Source organism: Mastomys coucha, unplaced genomic scaffold (genome assembly GCF_008632895.1).
Source record: "Mastomys coucha isolate ucsf_1 unplaced genomic scaffold, UCSF_Mcou_1 pScaffold22, whole genome shotgun sequence".
Classification (NCBI taxonomy): domain Eukaryota; kingdom Metazoa; phylum Chordata; class Mammalia; order Rodentia; family Muridae; genus Mastomys; species Mastomys coucha.
In genome coordinates, this window is record NW_022196905.1 from 154,707,986 (window position 1) to 154,726,434 (window position 18,449).

At 51.9% G+C, this 18,449-nt stretch overlaps 1 protein-coding gene across 1 annotated transcript in view; it reads left to right on the forward strand.

Moving 5' to 3' along the window:
• Nucleotides 1-13,326, forward strand: part of Col4a2 (collagen type IV alpha 2 chain) — a 143,484-nt gene extending 130,158 nt beyond the window's left edge. The window contains exons 33-48 of the mRNA XM_031339026.1: nucleotides 1,472-1,594; nucleotides 1,868-2,049; nucleotides 2,284-2,347; nucleotides 2,497-2,571; nucleotides 2,898-3,005; nucleotides 3,300-3,407; nucleotides 4,511-4,582; nucleotides 5,404-5,529; nucleotides 6,079-6,195; nucleotides 7,373-7,534; nucleotides 7,669-7,767; nucleotides 8,211-8,357; nucleotides 8,492-8,608; nucleotides 9,809-10,000; nucleotides 10,820-11,106; nucleotides 12,797-13,326. Coding sequence (XP_031194886.1) covers nucleotides 1,472-1,594; nucleotides 1,868-2,049; nucleotides 2,284-2,347; nucleotides 2,497-2,571; nucleotides 2,898-3,005; nucleotides 3,300-3,407; nucleotides 4,511-4,582; nucleotides 5,404-5,529; nucleotides 6,079-6,195; nucleotides 7,373-7,534; nucleotides 7,669-7,767; nucleotides 8,211-8,357; nucleotides 8,492-8,608; nucleotides 9,809-10,000; nucleotides 10,820-11,106; nucleotides 12,797-13,054 — 2,237 coding nt within the window. The 3' untranslated portion in view covers nucleotides 13,055-13,326. The remainder of the gene's footprint in view (nucleotides 1-1,471; nucleotides 1,595-1,867; nucleotides 2,050-2,283; nucleotides 2,348-2,496; nucleotides 2,572-2,897; nucleotides 3,006-3,299; nucleotides 3,408-4,510; nucleotides 4,583-5,403; nucleotides 5,530-6,078; nucleotides 6,196-7,372; nucleotides 7,535-7,668; nucleotides 7,768-8,210; nucleotides 8,358-8,491; nucleotides 8,609-9,808; nucleotides 10,001-10,819; nucleotides 11,107-12,796) is intronic.
• The last annotated feature ends 5,123 nt before the right edge of the window (nucleotides 13,327-18,449 follow it).

Consider the following 18,449-nt stretch of genomic DNA (forward strand, 5'->3'; position numbering starts at 1 on the left):
GAGACTGCAGGTCAGGAGCAGAGCATAGAGCCACCGGGTGCATCCCAGTGAGCACGAGACTGCAGGTCCGCCCTGGACGCATCAAATACAAAACAACAACAAAAGGATTCTCCTCAGGGAACAGTGGTTCACCTTCAAGGCAGCACGCATGGCTGGGAGGGCTCTCCTGGGCCCAGCATTCCAAAGCCAGAAGCTGCAAACAGCCAATCAGATGATCCCAGCTCCAAGTCTCCCTCCATCTCCCCCACACAGACAGTGGATTGATCGTACAACCCTAGCCAAAGGGAGGTCTCCAAAGCAAAATTAAAGCCAGTGTGAAGAACCAAGATTGCCACATTGCCACAAAAGCCCATTCCATCATAATTACCGTAGCATAGCAAGTGTGAGCTGCAGAGGCAAGATGGGGGGCAGGGGGGGCGCTGCGCTTTGAAACAGAGGCATGGTGGTGCACAGCTTTAACCCTAGGGGTCAGGAAGCAGAAGCAGGTGGATCTCCATGCGTTTAAGGCTAACCTGGTCAACATAGTGAGTTCAAGGACAGACAGAGTTACATAGTGAGACCCTACCTCAAAACAAACAAACCACAGACAGGCAGACAGACAGACAGACAGATGGACGGACGGACAGAGAAAGAAAGGTGGCAGGGTGTTGGGGGATATGTCTTTGGCGAAGGAGGGATAGCACTCCAGAGGAAGGACAGGTAAACATGGAGTTACCCAGAAATTCTCCTAGGAAAAGATAGTTAACTTATCTCTGGGCAGATTTTTTTACACAAGTATTCACAGCAGCCTCATTTAGAATATCCAGAAATGGAAGCAACCCAGACATCCTCCGGCCCACAGATACAAGAAATATGATGTAGGCATGGGACGAGCAGAGATGTCTGAGCTCCCACACTTCTGGAGCAAAGTGGAGCAGAAGTTGATCTTTTACAATTTAAATTAGGACTAGGCACGGTGGTTCGTAGTAATCCTGGGACATGGAAAGATCTATGTATGAGCCCCAGCAGTCTAGACTATGTGGAACCTTATCTCAAAAGACAACAGGACAAAAGGCTAAAAATTAATATTAAATTAGGGGCCTGGAGAGATGGCTCAGCGGCTAAGAGCACCGACTCGACTGCTCTTCCAGAGGTCCTGAGCTCAATTCCCAGCAACCACATGGTGGCTCACAACCATCTGTACTGGGATCTGATGCCCTCTTCTGGTGTGTCTAGAGACAGCTATAGTGTACTCATATACATAATACAAATAAATACTTCTTTAAAAGAAATAATGAATTATGGATGCAGTTGCTCTGTACTTGTGGTGTTTTCCCTCACTATGGCTCCTGTAGCCTCCAGGGTTGTCATTCCTCTGAATGTCCATCCCTGACATCAGCAGCCGGAGTTCTGAGGACAAGACCTGTTTAAAGTTTGATTCCCTCACCATCGCTGGGGTCTCAGGACATTACCGAATTCTGTTCCCTTCCAGGAAACCGAGGGGACCGGGGCCCCCCAGGACCACCTCCTCTCATCCTGCCGGGGATGAAGGACATCAAGGGAGAAAAGGGAGATGAAGGGCCAATGGGTTTGAAAGGCTACCTGGGCTTAAAAGGTGAGACACCAGCCATGCGACAGCCGGGCGCCGCCCTGCCTTGATGCCGGGCCAGCCCTGCACTCTGCCAGGCTTCCGTTGTGGTTTTAGTCTTCCCATACCTCAGCGCCTGTGCAGTCAGGCTTGGGGCTGTTCTTGATGCCAGAGCCATGGCCCTCTTCTGTGCTGTGGTTTCTAGCTCTGGACACTGGACGACGTGCCCAGGATACCACTGCAAGCATGAGGAGAATGGGCCTCCCCCTCACCAGGCCTAACTCACTGCTCTTTCTACAGGCATCCAAGGAATGCCTGGGGTCCCAGGGGTGTCTGGAGTCCCTGGGCTACCCGGAAGGCCTGGCTTCATCAAAGGAGCCAAGGGAGACATCGGAGTCCCTGGCTCACCAGGCTTGCCAGGATTTCCCGGGTTGTCTGGCCCTCCTGGAATTACTGGGTTCCCAGGATTCACAGGAAGCCGGGTGAGTGGATGCCTCTGCTCAGCTTCTCTTATGAGATTTACTCCCTGCCTCTGGGAGCAATCCACAGATTTGGAAGCAGCGAAGACTGCTAAAAGTCACATGCCAACACAAGGACAGGGTTCCCTTTCCTGCGCCTGTCAGTGGTGGCCTGAGTACTCCGCAGCCACCACTGCCCCTGTCCTGGCTTTTCAGTGCATGAAGCCTCAATATCGTTTCTGCTTCCTCTTGTCTTAGGGCGAGAAGGGTGCTCCAGGAGTAGCAGGGGGTTTTGGCGAGACAGGCCCTACAGGGGACTTTGGTGAGTGTTTTGGGGACAGTGGAAGCAGGGGTCTGACATCAGACCTGGGGGTGCTGCTGGACAGTTGGAGCCAGACTGCACAAGCGAGGCTCCAAAGCTAATTTCGTCCCAGCAGCAAAGCCCCTCATCGTCCTCTCTGCGTGTTGCAGGTGATATCGGTGACACTGTGGACTTACCGGGAAGCCCAGGCCTGAAGGGGGAACGGGGAGTCACGGGAATTCCAGGTACGTAAGTGATTTAATTTCTTCAGTCCCCAGCAGTCCAGAGCCTATCTCTAGGCCCATCCTGCCGAGTGTATTAGTATTTGCTAAAGTCATAAGAGACTGCAACGAATGCTGAGGTCTTCAAAGCCAATGCGCATGAATGAGTCTGGATCGGTTACTTAATTAATCGGAGGACAAACTCCGGAAATCTCTGCCCATCACCCTCTGGGAGTGACTGTAGCCAGAAGCAGCTCCCGTGTCTGGGAGGCAGCAGATACAGCACACACGTCAATATGTGTCACTCGTGGAAAGCACACTCGTGCCACACAGCAAATTTCTGCTTCCAGGTCTCAAGGGATTCTTTGGGGAGAAAGGAGCTGAGGGTGACGTTGGATTTCCTGGGATAACAGGCATGGCCGGAGCTCAGGGCTCTCCTGGACTTAAAGGACAGACAGGTAAGATCGTAGCCACAGCCTGCCCAGGTGTATGGCCTCCTGAGATGAGAAGCCAGTGGCCAGCCACCTTTGCCATTTCCTCCTCCGCAGCAAACGCTCACCTCCAGGAGACGAGCCTGTACATGCTTCCCACTCGCCTGGCTCTGTGTGGGGACTAGCAATGCATATCGAAGCCACATGGGCTGTGATAACCCCTAGAAATTCAGGATGTCCACGGCCAGTTTTGACCTCCCAAGAGGCACCTCGGAGGCCTGCACTGCCTGCAAGATCTCTTACCCGCACATTTCTCCACAGGCTTTCCAGGGCTCACAGGGCTGCAAGGGCCACAGGGAGAGCCCGGACGGATTGGAATACCCGGTGACAAGGGTGACTTCGGTTGGCCAGGCGTACCAGGTCTACCAGGTAAGCAATGCTCTTTCCAGGAGGAGAGACAAGTGACACCCCCTCTCCCCCAGTACTCAGGGTGGAGTCGCCAGGTTGCAGGGATCGGATCTTCTTTAAGGCTACTATCTCAGAGCCCAGGGGATATACAGGGGCAGGTGTGCCAGGGGCTAGCTATGGCTCCAGTACACTCTAAAGGCTGGTTTACATCCGTTCAATCCACTGGCCAAAGGCCAGACTCTCTCTTCAGCAGAGAGGGGATATGCTTGTTGGAAAATGTCCTGAAGCTTCTAGAGAGGGCTGGGTCTTTAGTCACTCCACACGGTATATTGGCGAATCAGGACATACACAGTGTCCTCATGTTCTGTTGCTGGCTGCCATGTGCCAGGTAGGTTCCAAAAGACCTTGAGACAAAACCGCGGGATCCTGAGACCACACCCAACTTGGGCAGTCACCTGTGTTCTGTGCTCTCTAGAAATGGGCAGGATGGAAGTGACACTGGGCTGGCTGCTCCCAGCAAAGCTTTATTTTTTAAAATTACATTTACTGTGTGTCATATACACATAAAACTGACTGGGTGCAGGGTATGCCATGGTCCATGTAAGGAAGGTCAGAGGTCAGCTTGCAGGGGTGAGCAGGAAGGTCAGAGGTCAGCTTGCAGGGGTGAGTAAGGAAGGTCAGAGGTCAGCTTGCAGGGGTGAGTAAGAAAGGTCAGAGATCAGCTTGCAGGGGTGAGTAAGGAAGGTCAGAGGTCAGCTTGCAGCTTGCAGGGGTGAGTTCTCCCCTTCCACCAAGTGAAGACTGAACTCCTGAACTCAGGTTGTCAGACCTGGAAGCAAGTACCCTCACCCACTGAACCAAGCACAGCTTTTATAAATCAGTCATGTTCCGTAATGAGCATCCTGGAGACCATAATGGGCATCCCAGAGGCAATGCCTCTCTGTCCCCTGACAGCTCTACGAGGCCTGAGACGTCTGAAAAGTGTTGCATGAAGGGCAGCGCTGCCCACACGTATAACACACGCGTGTAAAGGAAAGCATGTTAAAATTGTCTTGGGACCACTCCCAGCCACAGCTCTGAGCTGTCCTACATGACACAGCTGACGCTAAGCCAATTTCCTACAGGTTTTCCAGGAATCCGAGGGATCAGCGGGTTGCACGGCTTGCCTGGCACCAAAGGCTTCCCTGGATCCCCAGGTACTCAGCGGTGCCCCGGCCCCATCTTAGTGCTGGAGAAGAGGGCACTGGCCTGGGATTGCTAGACCATCCACTACCTTCCTTACAATTTATAAAAATCATGCATGCTCAAAAAAATATATATTTAAACAAGAAAGGGGGATCACCATCCTATAACTGCTATTTGGCCGTACTTTGTAGATTTTTACATTACTAAGCATCCGTCCACCTGCAGGGAAATTCATGCACTCATGTTCCCATGCGGGTTCCATTTTCAATGGGCAAATGACAGCAATCCTGGTGAAGCTGTGGCAGCCACAGTGAGGCTGCAACAGTCAAGGTGGGGCTGTGGCAATTACTGTGAGACTGTTGCTATTCACTCTGCCTTGAGCACCTGACATGTGATCAGGGAATAATGTCAAATTTCCAAAAACCCAGTAAAGACAGAGCATGAACATCCACCAGAACCAGGAGACCTGGGATGGGGTCCCCTAGCGTGGCTGCTGCCATGATCTCACACCCAGGATGGGGTCCCCTAGCATGGCTACTGCCATGATCTCACACCCGGGATGGGGTCCCCTAGTGTGGCTGCTGCCATGATCTCATGCCCTCTGCAGGCCTGAGGTCTCCTGTCCATGGAGAGAGGGTTCTACAGTGTTCTCTGTAGCAGCCTATTTGAGTCTCAGATCCCATGATGCTGAGACCAGGGTTAGGGGACATTGTGGCAACTGCCTCCATTTCTCTACTTCACACTATGAGGACTGTCGTGCCACACGGGGCAGGCCACCTCCCCTACATGGATGGAGCTGGCACCAACCTCTGCTGTTGAAATGTTATTGCAGGTGTTGATGCCCATGGAGACCCAGGGTTCCCAGGCCCCACTGGAGACAGGGGTGACCGGGGAGAGGCCAACACACTTCCGGGCCCTGTGGGAGCTCCAGGACAGAAAGGGGAACGGGGAACCCCAGGTAAGTAGCCATGTTGTCTCCATGAGCAGAACCCTCAGCTTGTGGCAGATGCTACATAGCTGAGGTCCTCTGAGGAGAATTCATGGGCATGCACTCTTGGCTTATCTCTATTATAAGATTCTGTGGTCCAGCTTATTTTACGCTAGTCTTGGCTCATTTTATAGCCCACTCAGTCATTGAAAGACACCTACTCTCTCTTCCTCATTCCCTTTGGTATTGGAGTCCGTGAGTGGTGAGTTAGCTGTGGTCATGGACTCCAGCATCCCCTCCTCATGGGCTCTGACAGCCACTCTCTCAAGGCAGTGTCTGAGGACCACACCCTCTCCTGAGTTCTCAGGACACACGGTAGCTGGTATGGAGCTAGCGGGACTGGGGTTCCGTCTCCGGAGCACAGTCATGTGCCTCTCCCTCTCCTGAAATACTCCTTGTCCTGAGGCTACCTATCTCACCCTCGATAACACTGTTCCCCTAGAGAGAACAACACAGGAGGAAATGGGGTCCTTGAAAGTGGGCAGGTGGTACTAAATTAACTTCTGTTTTCCTCCTAAGGGGAACGTGGCCCAGCTGGAAGCCCAGGACTTCAGGGTTTCCCTGGTATCTCTCCACCATCCAACATCTCTGGGTCACCTGGTGATGTAGGGGCACCAGGAATATTTGGCTTGCAAGGTAAGCAGGGGTTGTGATGGTTGGCAGGCCTCAGGGAGCAGTTTAAATTCACACACTGAACAGACGAGCAAAGGAACCGTGTCATCACCACCCGGTCACCACAGCACATGATCCCGGTGACATCACAAGACAGGATAAGCCATAGACCTGCCTGTTTCCTCCTTTCTCACCATTTAGTGTTTGTATTTTTAATCACCAGCCTCATCCACCACGACCTAGCTAAGTATTAAAAAGAGACAGAGTAGGGCTGGAGAGATGGCTCAGAGGTTAAGAGCACTGACTGCTGTTCTTCCAGAGGTCCTGAGTTCAATTCTGAGCAACCACATGGTAGCTTACAACCATCTGTAATGGGATCTGATGCTCTCTTCTGGTGTGTCTAAAGACAGCAATGGTATACTCACATACAAAAAATAAAGAGGAGCCGGGCAGTGGTGGTGCACGCCTTTAATCCCAGCACTTGGGAGGCAGAGGCAGGTGGATTTCTGAGTTCGAGGCCAGCCTGGTCTACAGAGTGAGTTCCTGGACAGCCAGGGCTACACAGAGAAACCCTGTCTCAAAAAAACAAAAAATAAATAAATAAATAAATAAGAGAGAGACAGAGAGAGATGGACAGAGAGAGAGAGAGAGGGACAGAGACGGAGACAGACAGAGAGAGATGGAAAGAGAGAGACAGAGACAGAGAGAGATGGAAAGAGAGAGACAGAGAGGGACAGAGATGGAGACAGGCAGAGAGAGATGGAAAGAGAGAGACAGACGGAGACAGGCAGAGAGAGTATGAAGAACATGCAGGCGAGGAGATGGTGTAAAAACAAAACTGCTGACTAGCAATTATTTAAACATCAGGTTCCTATAGACTCAAGTTTCTATAGACATTATTTAAAACATTCAAGAGACACAGGCAGCCTGAGTGACCACTGGCAAAAGATAAAAGACAAGCAAAAGGCAGTTTACACACATTACTTAGGGCACAACAGGCAGCCTTTAAAAGGCTAGAGTTTCTGACATGCCCACTATGGCAGGGATGAGGCCAGAGTGTTCCCTAAGTTATCACCATTTGTGGTTCTACAGATAGAAGGTCCCTGGGGCGTTAAACCCCGGGAGAGAATGCCCTCCTACTCCAGGAGGGTGGCATCCATTGAGGGTGGTAACCCTCCTACACTGTGACTTACGCCCTCAGGCTACCAAGGCCCTCCAGGACCACCTGGGCCAAATGCACTTCCTGGGATCAAAGGAGATGAGGGGAGCTCCGGAGCTGCAGGATTCCCTGGACAGAAAGGATGGGTTGGGGACCCAGGCCCACAAGGCCAGCCTGGTGTGCTCGGTCTTCCAGGGGAGAAAGGTACAGTGAGGGGCCGAGGGGCGGCGTTGTGGCAGGGGGAGGGGGGAAAGAAGCAGGGAGGGAGGAGGCGAGGGGGGGGAGGGCTGCAGAACCTACACCGTGCACTGGGCTTAACTATCCTGTCTTCACTGAAGGGCCCAAGGGTGAGCAAGGATTCATGGGCAACACCGGGCCCTCTGGGGTCGTGGGTGACAGAGGCCCCAAAGGACCCAAGGGTGACCAAGGATTCCCAGGTGAGTGAGTGGTGCCCATGGGTGACACTGTGGGTGACAGCTCAGGCTGGCACATGCCCCATTCTCTAAAGAGTGGAGAGGGGCTGGGCAGTGGTGGCACATGCCTTTAATCCTAGCACTTGGGAGGCAGAGGCAGGCGGATTTTGAGTTCGAGGACAGCCTGGTCTACAGAGTGAGCTCCAGGACAGCCAGGGCTACACAGAGAAAACCTGTCTCGAAAAACAAAAACAGAAAAACAAAAAACAAAAAAAAAACAAAAACAAAACAAAAAGAAAGAGTGGAGAGGGACGCCAGGTGGGCTGCCAGTGCTCTTAGAGCCTGGGTGAAAGTGGAGTGTTGAGAGGTCTGTGGGGGAGGGGACCTGCAGATGTGCAGACGAGGGCAAGGTAGAAAAGTGACGTAGCTCTCTGCTCCCGAACCCACGGCTTCTCTTCACCTTATAGGTGCTCCAGGCTCCATGGGATCCCCAGGCATTCCTGGTATCCCCCAGAAGATTGCTGTCCAGCCTGGGACCATAGGTCCCCAGGGCAGGAGAGGCCTTCCTGGTGCCCTGGGAGAGATAGGGCCTCAGGGCCCTCCTGGAGATCCAGGTAGGACTCTGGCTTTGGGCTGTGACCCCCTGGGAAAAGGCCTCCTGTCTCTTTTTCTCTGTACCCATCTGTCCTCTTCAGCAGGACACCACACTGCTAAGAAAAATAACAGCCACTTATCTGATGTCTCACAGGTTTCCGTGGGGCCCCCGGCAAGGCTGGGCCCCAGGGCAGAGGTGGCGTGTCTGCTGTTCCAGGGTTCCGGGGAGACCAAGGGCCCATGGGACACCAGGGTCCAGTTGGCCAGGAAGGTATGAGACAGATGGCTGATGGGACAGAAGTTCTGATGAGGGTGGGAACACCCTGCGTGGTCTACAGGGAAGGGACAGACCTGGCAGGGCTGGGACACAAAAGCTCCCAAGCCCAGCCTGGGCACACTAAAGGCCTAATTATTGGTACGTGTGCAAGAGGAAATGGGCCAGGAGTAAGGGCAATTTTCACAGCCCCAAAAGATTTGTTTTAATCAAGTCAAGTTTGGCTTGAGCGACAGCAGCTGCCATACTAAGACAAAGCACCAGAGACATCACCAATAGGAGTCAAAGGACAGTGGCCCGCTCTGTGGTGGCTGCTGCGGGCAGCCACGGAGACACACATCCTCCAGCGGGGACAAATCAGAGTTAGTCCTGCGCAGGGGACTGTAATGGCAAGGGAGTCCTAAGAGAAAGCAGACACAGAGGTGTGTCTCAGGGAGAACGTGGACAACGGGGCCAGGTGGCTGCTGATAGCCAGACTAGATGGTCTTGTGGCAACCTTAGGTAGAACAGGGCCCTTAGCAGCATTTACGGCAGGCGGGTTTCACTCTTACCGTGGAGTATTCTAACCCTGAACAATCTCGCTCCCCTGAAGCTGCTGCTCTGAGAGTAGCCATCCTGGGGAAAGAGGCCTAGTTGAAGGGATGGTGGCATAGGATGGTGGCATAGGCACTGATGGTTCCCTGACACCTCTTACCCCAAGGGGCCCCAGTTCTGCTGTGCCCCTGGCTCTCCCTGGAGAGTACTCCTATGGCCACCATGCTTTCCGCTCCTTCTTGTACATGTTTGGTGCTATCCTTGTTGCTCTGTTGCCTTCCTGAGCTGGTTATGTCTACCTTCCTGAGCTGGTTTTGATCTAGAAAATCTGAGGCCCCGCCGGGGCAGTGGTGGTGCATGCCTTTAATCCCAGCACTTGGGAGCCAGAGGCAGGCAGATCTCTGAGTTAGAGGCCAGCCTGGTCTACAGAGTGAGTTCCAGGACAGCCAGGGCTACACAGAGAAACCCTGTCTCAGAGAAAAAGCAAACAAACAAACAAAAAAGAAAAAGAAAAAAGAAGGAAGGAAAGCCTGAGGCCCCCTGAGGCCCAATCCTCCGGGAGAAAGAGGAGGTGAATCCTAAACAAACTGGGATGCTGTCGTCTGCCCTAGCAGCCTGGGGGTCATAGCAGCTGAACACTGCCCACTTTCTCTTGGGCCCTAGGGGAGCCAGGCCGTCCAGGGAGTCCAGGCCTGCCAGGGATGCCAGGCCGCAGTGTGAGCATCGGCTACCTTCTGGTGAAGCACAGCCAGACGGACCAGGAACCTATGTGCCCCGTGGGCATGAACAAGCTCTGGAGTGGGTACAGCCTGCTGTATTTCGAGGGCCAGGAAAAGGCACACAACCAGGACCTAGGTAGGCACTGCTGTCAAGCCCCAACTCCATTCCCAGGCATGATGGTGTTGACTATGAGATTGTGAGCCCCAGCAACAAACTTCTCTCAGCTACATGGCCCACCACGTCCTCCAGGCCCAGGAGAGGCTGAGATGGCTGTAGAGACAGAAGTCTCACCATACCCTCAGCCTCAGGGCGCCACATAGGGCCTTTAACTTAATACAGCATCCATGTCTCATGAGTCAGTCTAGCCAAGCACTGACCTCCCCATTGGTGGCTCCAGTTGCTTCAAAATTCTCTTGCTTTTTGACCCAAACCTAGGGTCATGGACTTAAATTAGTTCTTCACACGGATGCTTAAAAAAGAAAAGAAAAGAAAAGAAAAGAAAAAAGAAACAAAAATAAAACCAGGCATGTGTGTTTGTGTGCCTTTTAAAAACTACAAAACACAGTCGGGGAAAGTGAGTAGGTGTTGCTGCCCTACCATCCCTCAGAGAGCCAAAGTGCACATGGAAGCCTGGAGGATTCTGTTTGTCAGTGTTGGTGACACCAGGGCCATCAGCCAGCTCCTGGAAGTATACCAACAGGATGCTACCACTGTGGGCATTCCTGTCTGTGGCCCCTTTCCCACAGTAAGTTTTACAATGCAATGGAGAAAGGGTGAACACGGATAGGACCCAAAACAGCCGTAGGTTTTTGGTTCGCTGAGGATAGACCCTGTCTGAAAGCTTTGTAGCATGAGAAGTAACGGCTGGCCAGGCACAGTCGGAGCCAGTTCTGTGCGTCATGGCCGCACGGCTGAGGTGGAGGCACGGCTCTATCTCATGTGCTCCCCACACAGGGCTGGCAGGCTCCTGCCTGGCACGCTTCAGCACCATGCCTTTCCTGTACTGCAATCCCGGGGACGTCTGCTACTATGCCAGCCGCAATGACAAGTCCTACTGGCTCTCCACCACGGCCCCTCTGCCCATGATGCCTGTGGCTGAGGAGGAAATCAAGCCCTACATCAGCCGCTGCTCTGTGTGCGAGGCTCCGGCCGTGGCCATTGCCGTCCACAGCCAAGATGTCTCTATACCCCACTGCCCGGCTGGGTGGCGGAGTTTGTGGATCGGATATTCATTCCTCATGGTATGTATCCTTTCTCCATCCTCTGATCATGGAACCAGCTGGAACTCTCCCCATCTACCACCTAGCTGGGGCACAGAAAGGGCACAGGTTAGATAAACCAGGGCTGCAGATTTGAGCTCCGTGCGTAAAGTTTGGATTCCCAGAAATCATGTAAAGACTAGCGAGGTAGAGTGCACGTGGATCCCAATCATTCCCTTGCCAGCCAGACAATCCAAAAAGGGCCAGATTCAAGATGTGACCCCCTTCTCAAAAAATGAGGTGGACACCAATTGAAAACCCTCTCAATTTCAACCTGTGACCTCCAGATAATCACATACACACACTAATCATACATGGCAATTGCCCAAGTTGTATGTCATACAAGCGCACCCACAGCAGGAGTGGAGGGCTGTAATTCTGCTTGATCTGGGCTGAGCCATGTGCCATGCAAGGGGCTTAGCTTCACCCAGTGTGAGGACTGACTTGCCACCTCACCTTTACATACAAAACGCAGTGTTTCTGTCTTAGCGCCCGAGTCTACACGTTGTGGCTTGCTGCAGTTTAGGTGAACGGAAGCATTCTATCCAAAGTGCTGAACCCTCCTGCACAGTACATGCTAACCAGCCGGTCTCAGCTGCTCCCAGCCATGGGAACCCGGGAGGCTGGACTCTATTGCACGCAGAGTCCCAGCTCCTGTGCTACCCACTCTGTATGACAATTTTCTTTGTTCTGTTTTACTTTTGGCTTTTTTTTTTTTAAAAAAAAGATTCTCACTCTGTAGCCCAACTTATTCTTGAATTCTTGGCAATCCTCCTGCCTCAGCTTACAAACATCAGCTATCACTGATGGTGGTGAAGTGTACCTTTAACCCCAGCACTCAGATCTCTGAGTTCGAGGCCAGCCTGGTCTACACAGTGAATTCCAGGACAGCCAGGGCCACAGAGAGAGACCTTGTCTGAAAAACAAAACAAAACAAAACAAAACAAATAGAAAACAATAACAACAAACCCCATGAGCTACCAAGACCAGCCTATTTCAAGTTTTTTTCTCATCTACTGGACATCTTGAATGGACAGTTGATAGCCTTTTACATTTTGTTTAACCAAAATGTAGTCAGCCATATCTACAGATTGAACCTGCTTCTTGGTTGCAGCTTTCATTGAACAATCAGTCATGGTGCTATGGTTCATACCATGCCTGTACCTACAGCACCCTCCTCCAACATCAGGACCAGTCCCTTCAGTCACCCTGAAGGCAGAGCACACTCCCCAGGGTCTATGTGATAGGTCTACGTTATTGACTTAGTAAACAAACAGGGACCAAACAGGGTCGGAGGATGTGGCTTGGTCCAGCATGCACAATGCCCTGAACTTTTATCTGCCATACCAGACAGGCTGGGCACAGGAGCCCACATTTGCAGGCCTAGCCCTTGGGGAGTAGAGACAAAAGGCAGGAGAGGCAAGAGTTCAAGGTCATCCTAAGCCACATAGAGAGTTTTAGGCCAGCCTGGGCAACAGGAAAGACTTAAAACTAGGAGTGGTGTCGAACGCATTTGATCTGAGCTGCTCGGGACCCTAAGAGAGGAGCAGTCATTTGAGTCCAGGACTTGAACCCCAACTATGGCAACATAGTGAGATTCTGCCCTAAAGTACGCAATGAACACAGTCGGCCGAGGTACCCTAACACACTCCATCTCCTGCTCTCTCTGCAGCACACTGCAGCTGGGGACGAAGGCGGTGGCCAGTCACTGGTGTCACCGGGCAGCTGTCTGGAGGACTTCCGTGCAACGCCGTTTATCGAGTGTAATGGGGGCCGTGGTACCTGCCACTACTTCGCTAACAAGTACAGCTTCTGGCTGACCACAATCCCTGAGCAGAACTTCCAGAGCACACCATCCGCCGACACGCTCAAGGCTGGCCTCATCCGCACACACATCAGCCGCTGCCAAGTGTGCATGAAGAACCTGTGAGCTGTCCGCCCTGCCCGCCAGCCGCTGGGTGGGAAGGCCACTTTGGTGCTCATCCTTTTGTATTTGTTTTAATTTGTCTGAGACAGTGTCTCACTTTTCATCCCTGTCTAGCCTGGAACTATGTAAACCAGGCTGGCCTCCAACTTGTGGCAAACCTCCTGCCTCGGCTTCCCAGATGCTGGGATTTCAGGCATGTGCCACCACACCCAGCTTGGTGCTCACTTTTAACTTATTACCTCAGATGCTGATCCCAAAGTTGATCTTTGTATTTTCCTTAAAAACAAAACTACCAAAGCAATTCTGCACCAGCACTCATTCCAACCACCTGTCAGCAAGCGGGCACTAGTTCCTCTGGGCTCTACCAGCCATGGGTCACAGCCCTGCTGACACCCACCGCCAAGAGCCAACACCTAGGAGCAAGCATCCCGTAGACCCCTCACCATGTAGGATATAAACATCATGCCACCAGGTGTGCCCAACGCTAGCTGTCCGTGTGTCCCTGTGCTTCCCCGCTGTCTGTCCGTGTGCCCCTGTGCTTCCCCTGGCAGCAGGCAGCTCACCTGCCTCCAGTCTTCCCAGAATGAGGCAGAGTCTAGGGGATAGCAAAGGGAACTGTGGCCAAGGATGGCTGGGCTCACTGACACCTGTTCTGCTCTATGTAGATCTGTTTTCTTGGTGGAGGAGATGGCAGCACTTTTTTCTACCAAATCCACAGCTGCCACCTCCCAAGTTCCCACATGTGGGCCCCCGCCTTTTTAAGATCTCACAGTGGCTAGCACATGGCTCTGCCTCTAGTGAGACCCACAGGCAAGGGGACGTCTCTCCAGCCCTCACCAGCCTCTGCTGGAAGGTACACTTAGCAAGTCATTCACAGTGGTGTCCTACAGTCTGTGTCACCCTAAACACCTCCCTCCGCAACCTTGTTCCCTGCACAAGCTCTTCTGTGACTTTCCTGTGTAACACCACAAATAAAGGATATTCTATTTGACTGACTATCTTATCTGTCCCCACATCATTGTGTGTGTGTGTGTGTGTGTGTGTGTGGTGTGGTGTGTGTGTGGTGTGTGTGTCTGTATGAATGTGTATGGTGTGTGTGTGTGGTGTATGTGTCTGTGTGATGTATGTGTGTCTGTGTATTGGGTGTGTGTGTATGCAGTGTGTATGTGTGTGGTATGTGTGTGTGTATGTGTGTATGGTGTGTGTGTGTGTATCTGTGTGTGTGGTATGTATGTGTGGTGTTTGTATGTGGTGTGTGTGGTGTCTGTGTGTCTGTGTCTGTGTGGTATATGTGTGTCTATGTGGTGTGTGTGTGATGTATGTGTGTCTGTGTTGTGTGTGTATCTGTGTGTGTTGTGTATGTATCTGTGTGTGTGGTATGTATGTGTGGTGTTTGTGTGTGGTGTGTATATGTGTGTCTGTGTGAATGTGTGTGGTGTGTGTCTGTGTATGTGTGTATGTGGTGTGTGTGTGCTATATGTGTGTGTCTGTGTGTGTGGTATGTGTGGTATACATGTGTGGTGTATATGGTATATGTGTGGTGTGGTGTATGTGTGGTGTGTGCATGTGTGTATGTGGTGTATTATTCCCCAGGTGCCACCCAGCACTCCTTTTTTTACACACGATCTCTCACAGGGCTGAAGTTTTCCCAAGCAGGCTGGCCGGCCGGCAAGCCCCAGAAATCCACTATCTTGGCATCAGATACAAGCTGCTCGTTTCTGTGTTTTGGCAGATGTGGTTCCTTCTGTATTCTTGAGACATTTGTTGGGAATCACTCACATGTCAGAGGTGGGCACCTCTAAGTGCATTTCCAAGATACATTTGTTAGTCCAAGATGACTTCCATCTCCACATTCATCATCTGAAAGGTACTTTCCCAGGACATAGCTCAACCTCTGTTAGCCCTGGAACTTACCTAGGATGTGGCCATGTTGGAGGAGGTGTGTCACTGGGCCAAACATTGGGGTTTCCAAAAACTCGTGGAAGTTTTAGTTCTTTCTCTCTACAGTTGTGGATCAAGATGTGAGCTCTCAGCTGTTTCTCTCCTTCTGCCATCATAGACTCTGATCCTCTGAAACTATAAAAGCCAAACTAAATACCTTCTTTTATAAGTTACCTTGTTGATGGTGTTTTATCACAGCAATAGAACAGTAACTAACACAGTGTCCTTCCAGGAGGATGAAATGTGGACTAAAGACCCCGTAGTGAAGCCACACGGGGACATGGAGAGAGCATGTATCATCCTTGGTTACAAACACACCCTGCTCCAACACCTCCTGCAGATCAACTTCTGCTGAATGCAGGAATGACAGGGGATGCTCTGTCCCTTGCATGGCTAAAGTCCAAGAACAAAGGATAGCTGGGGTCAGGGGAGGCAGCCTGGGAGATTAATGTCATGGTGGTATCAGCCAGCCCTAACAGTGCAGCAATTCCCACAGAGCCGTATGCTGTCAAGGGGCATCCCCAGCCTCTCTCTGTGGTGGGCTGCAGTTGTCCTTTTGCCTTATGATGGCTTGGTCCTTATTTTAAACTTGGAAGGGCCCCCCCCCCCCCGGCATCCTTAGAGCTTTCCTACCCCACTGCTTCCAGGAGGCACTCTACCACGGTTAACAAGTCAGCAAATTCAACTACAGGAAGAGATTCAGACCTCTGTGACGTCCACAGGGAGACAATTGAGTGAGAGGTAAAAGGGAAATGAGAGCTGTTGAACTGTCCAAGGCCGGGGAGAGACCCTTAGGAGATGGAGAACCATTTGGCATTCATGTGACAGAAACAGCTCCAGCCACTAGAGAGCAGCCTATGACCTGCAGAATCAACTGAATCCCTCCTCTCCCCGTGCCTGCACAGCCTCCCCTTCAGTGGAGTGCTTGGCTTGGGGATCACACCAGGCTCATTCTAGCTCACAGCACACATTGGCCTCAGAGACCCTTTGCAATCTGTGAGCCTCCAGCCCTCACCTTAGAACAAACATGCTTCCAGCCAGGGCTGCCTCTGAGGAACAGGAAAGTGGGTTCTAAGAGCATCGAGCCACACAGACTTCTATATAACCTGAGGAAGAGCCTGGGCCCACGAACTTCTAAGACAAGCACCACGGGTCTCTGGTGTGCTGGTGTGCCCTGTCCGCTGCCTGGAGCTCACTGCAGGTCCAAGGGAACCAATGTAGGAAGGGAGACGTGCAGGCTACAGAGGCTTCAGGGACATGGACAGCAGCCAAGGGCAGGAAGCACAGATAGGAAATGCCTCCCAGACTACCCTACCTCTGGCTGAAGCCAATCTGCCTTCAAGAGGCACAAATGCATGGAGAGTGTCTGGGTCCCTGGGTCTTTAGAACCTGTATTCTCAGAGACCAATGGTCATCCATCCAATTGGGGACCCCAGGACTAAGGAACTGAAGATATATTCAGTGCTATTTTCTCTCTACCGTGGGAGAAAGACCATCTCTCTCCCCTGTCTCTAAGCTTCCTCAAAAGCACCCACGTAAGACTATGTAGTGGGCAAAGTGGGAACTAGGTCCTCACTGGAGGCTGTTTCCCGTCAGTCTGCCGCTCTTCCTATGCTAGGGAGATGGGGTGGGCACGGCTGTAGCAATTTTTAAGAAGCTGGTCCCCGGAGCTGACCCTGTGCTACAGCTCCCAAGACCCAAATACCACCAAGAGAGAGCTGGTCTCCCAGGAATGCCGACATGCCTATGAGCACAGATAAGACCACTGCTCAAATTCCTGGCCCAAGAGGGACACACCCAGAGAGCCATCAGGTCACAGGAACCAAGGAACAGCACAGGACAGGATCCTTCCGGTTTCTGTCTGCACAGACAGGCAGCAGCCAGAATATGACATCGCTAACCTCAAACTTCCCTGCCGCCATGGCCAAGTTTCATTCCTCAAAGGCAATGGTAAATGTCCCTCTGCTTGAGGACACCCTGGACTCTGAGTGACAATCCCAACAACAGGCTTCTAAAGTGCCCAACTGGAGCCATGGCTCCTGGCCCCTGGGGCTACCTCACTGGGACAAAGGAAAGAAGGGTGTTTGAGCACATGTTCCCAGACCATTTCCCCCATCCTGTGGCGATCCACACTGCCCACAAAGGCAGGTCACCCACTGAGGATTCACAGAACTGGTGGCTTCCTAGAGAAACTCAAGCCTTGTAGCCCCTTAAATAGGACCCAAGGCCCTGGTTCCCTATGGAGAGACAAAGTCCCCAAGAAGCATGCTCAGGACAGGGTGCCAGGGTTTGATGGTATACATCATGTCACTTGATGGTATACAGACTGCATTTGGTTAACTGACTGTCCCTCACCCAGGCCACACAGGGCCAGTGACGTTCAAGAGATAGGACAGGAGTGCAGTGAAAGAACCCATAGCTATTTTACTTCTAGAGTAAGAAACACAGGTGGCACATTGAAGTGGAAGTGGCATTCTGTCCCTGAATACCAGCCCCTGGGCGTGGGGCCATTTAAGAAGATGGCAGCTGAGAAACTCAGTACAGACAGGACTCAAGAAAAAAAACACTATGAAGAAAGGATCCTGGGAATTCACCAGTCCACCCGGGACCTTAAAATATGAACGGCAAAAACCATGTCATGTGACCATAGTTTCACTCTGAAGTGTCAAAAGAATGACCCCAGGCTCTCTGAGTCACACTTCCCAGATGTGTTACTGGCTAAGATACATCTCGAGGACAGGAAGTACAGCTTCTGCCTCTAATGGAGTGCTCCAGAGCTTTCCGTGGGAGGCAGACTCACTCACTTTCAGTTTTCAACAAGCTATTGTGAAAGTGAATATAGGGGCTCTGGGATGCACTTCTTCAGCAGGAGGAAGCCTTGGCGGTGATGGTCTAGCCTAGCCCACGCACCATGGCAGGTGCAACATTGTATCTCATCTGAAGGATGCAGGCTTTTCAGGGAAGGCCACTCAGGCCTGTAGCAACCGGGCCAACAAGACACATTGCAGCATTAGCAAAACCCACCCACAATGGGCTGGCCTCTGCCTCATAGAACCTCAGTTTCTGCCTGCTTGCTCTCAATGAATTTCTAAGAACACAGGCATTATTGTCTCCCACATTTGCCTGTCAGCTTCTTGCAGAGCGGCTACCTCACCACCCACAGGAAAACCACAAAGAGGTTTTGACGTGGAGTGGGGGTAGGGAGTCAGATCAGGATCAAAGCTGTGAGTGTCGCCACCACTACAGTTCAGGCAGTTCAGACAGCCTGGTAAAACAACTCATCCAAATATCCTAGAATTGATAAGAACTGAACGGAACTGTCAAGAGAGAGATTCGCTGTCACATTCAGTGGCAGGTTCGCGGTAACCACCCCTACCCCCACCCCCACCCCCACCAACCCTTCCCGGAATTAAGGAGTTTCTTGTGGTTCAAATAAAGTCAAACATTCCCAAGAACA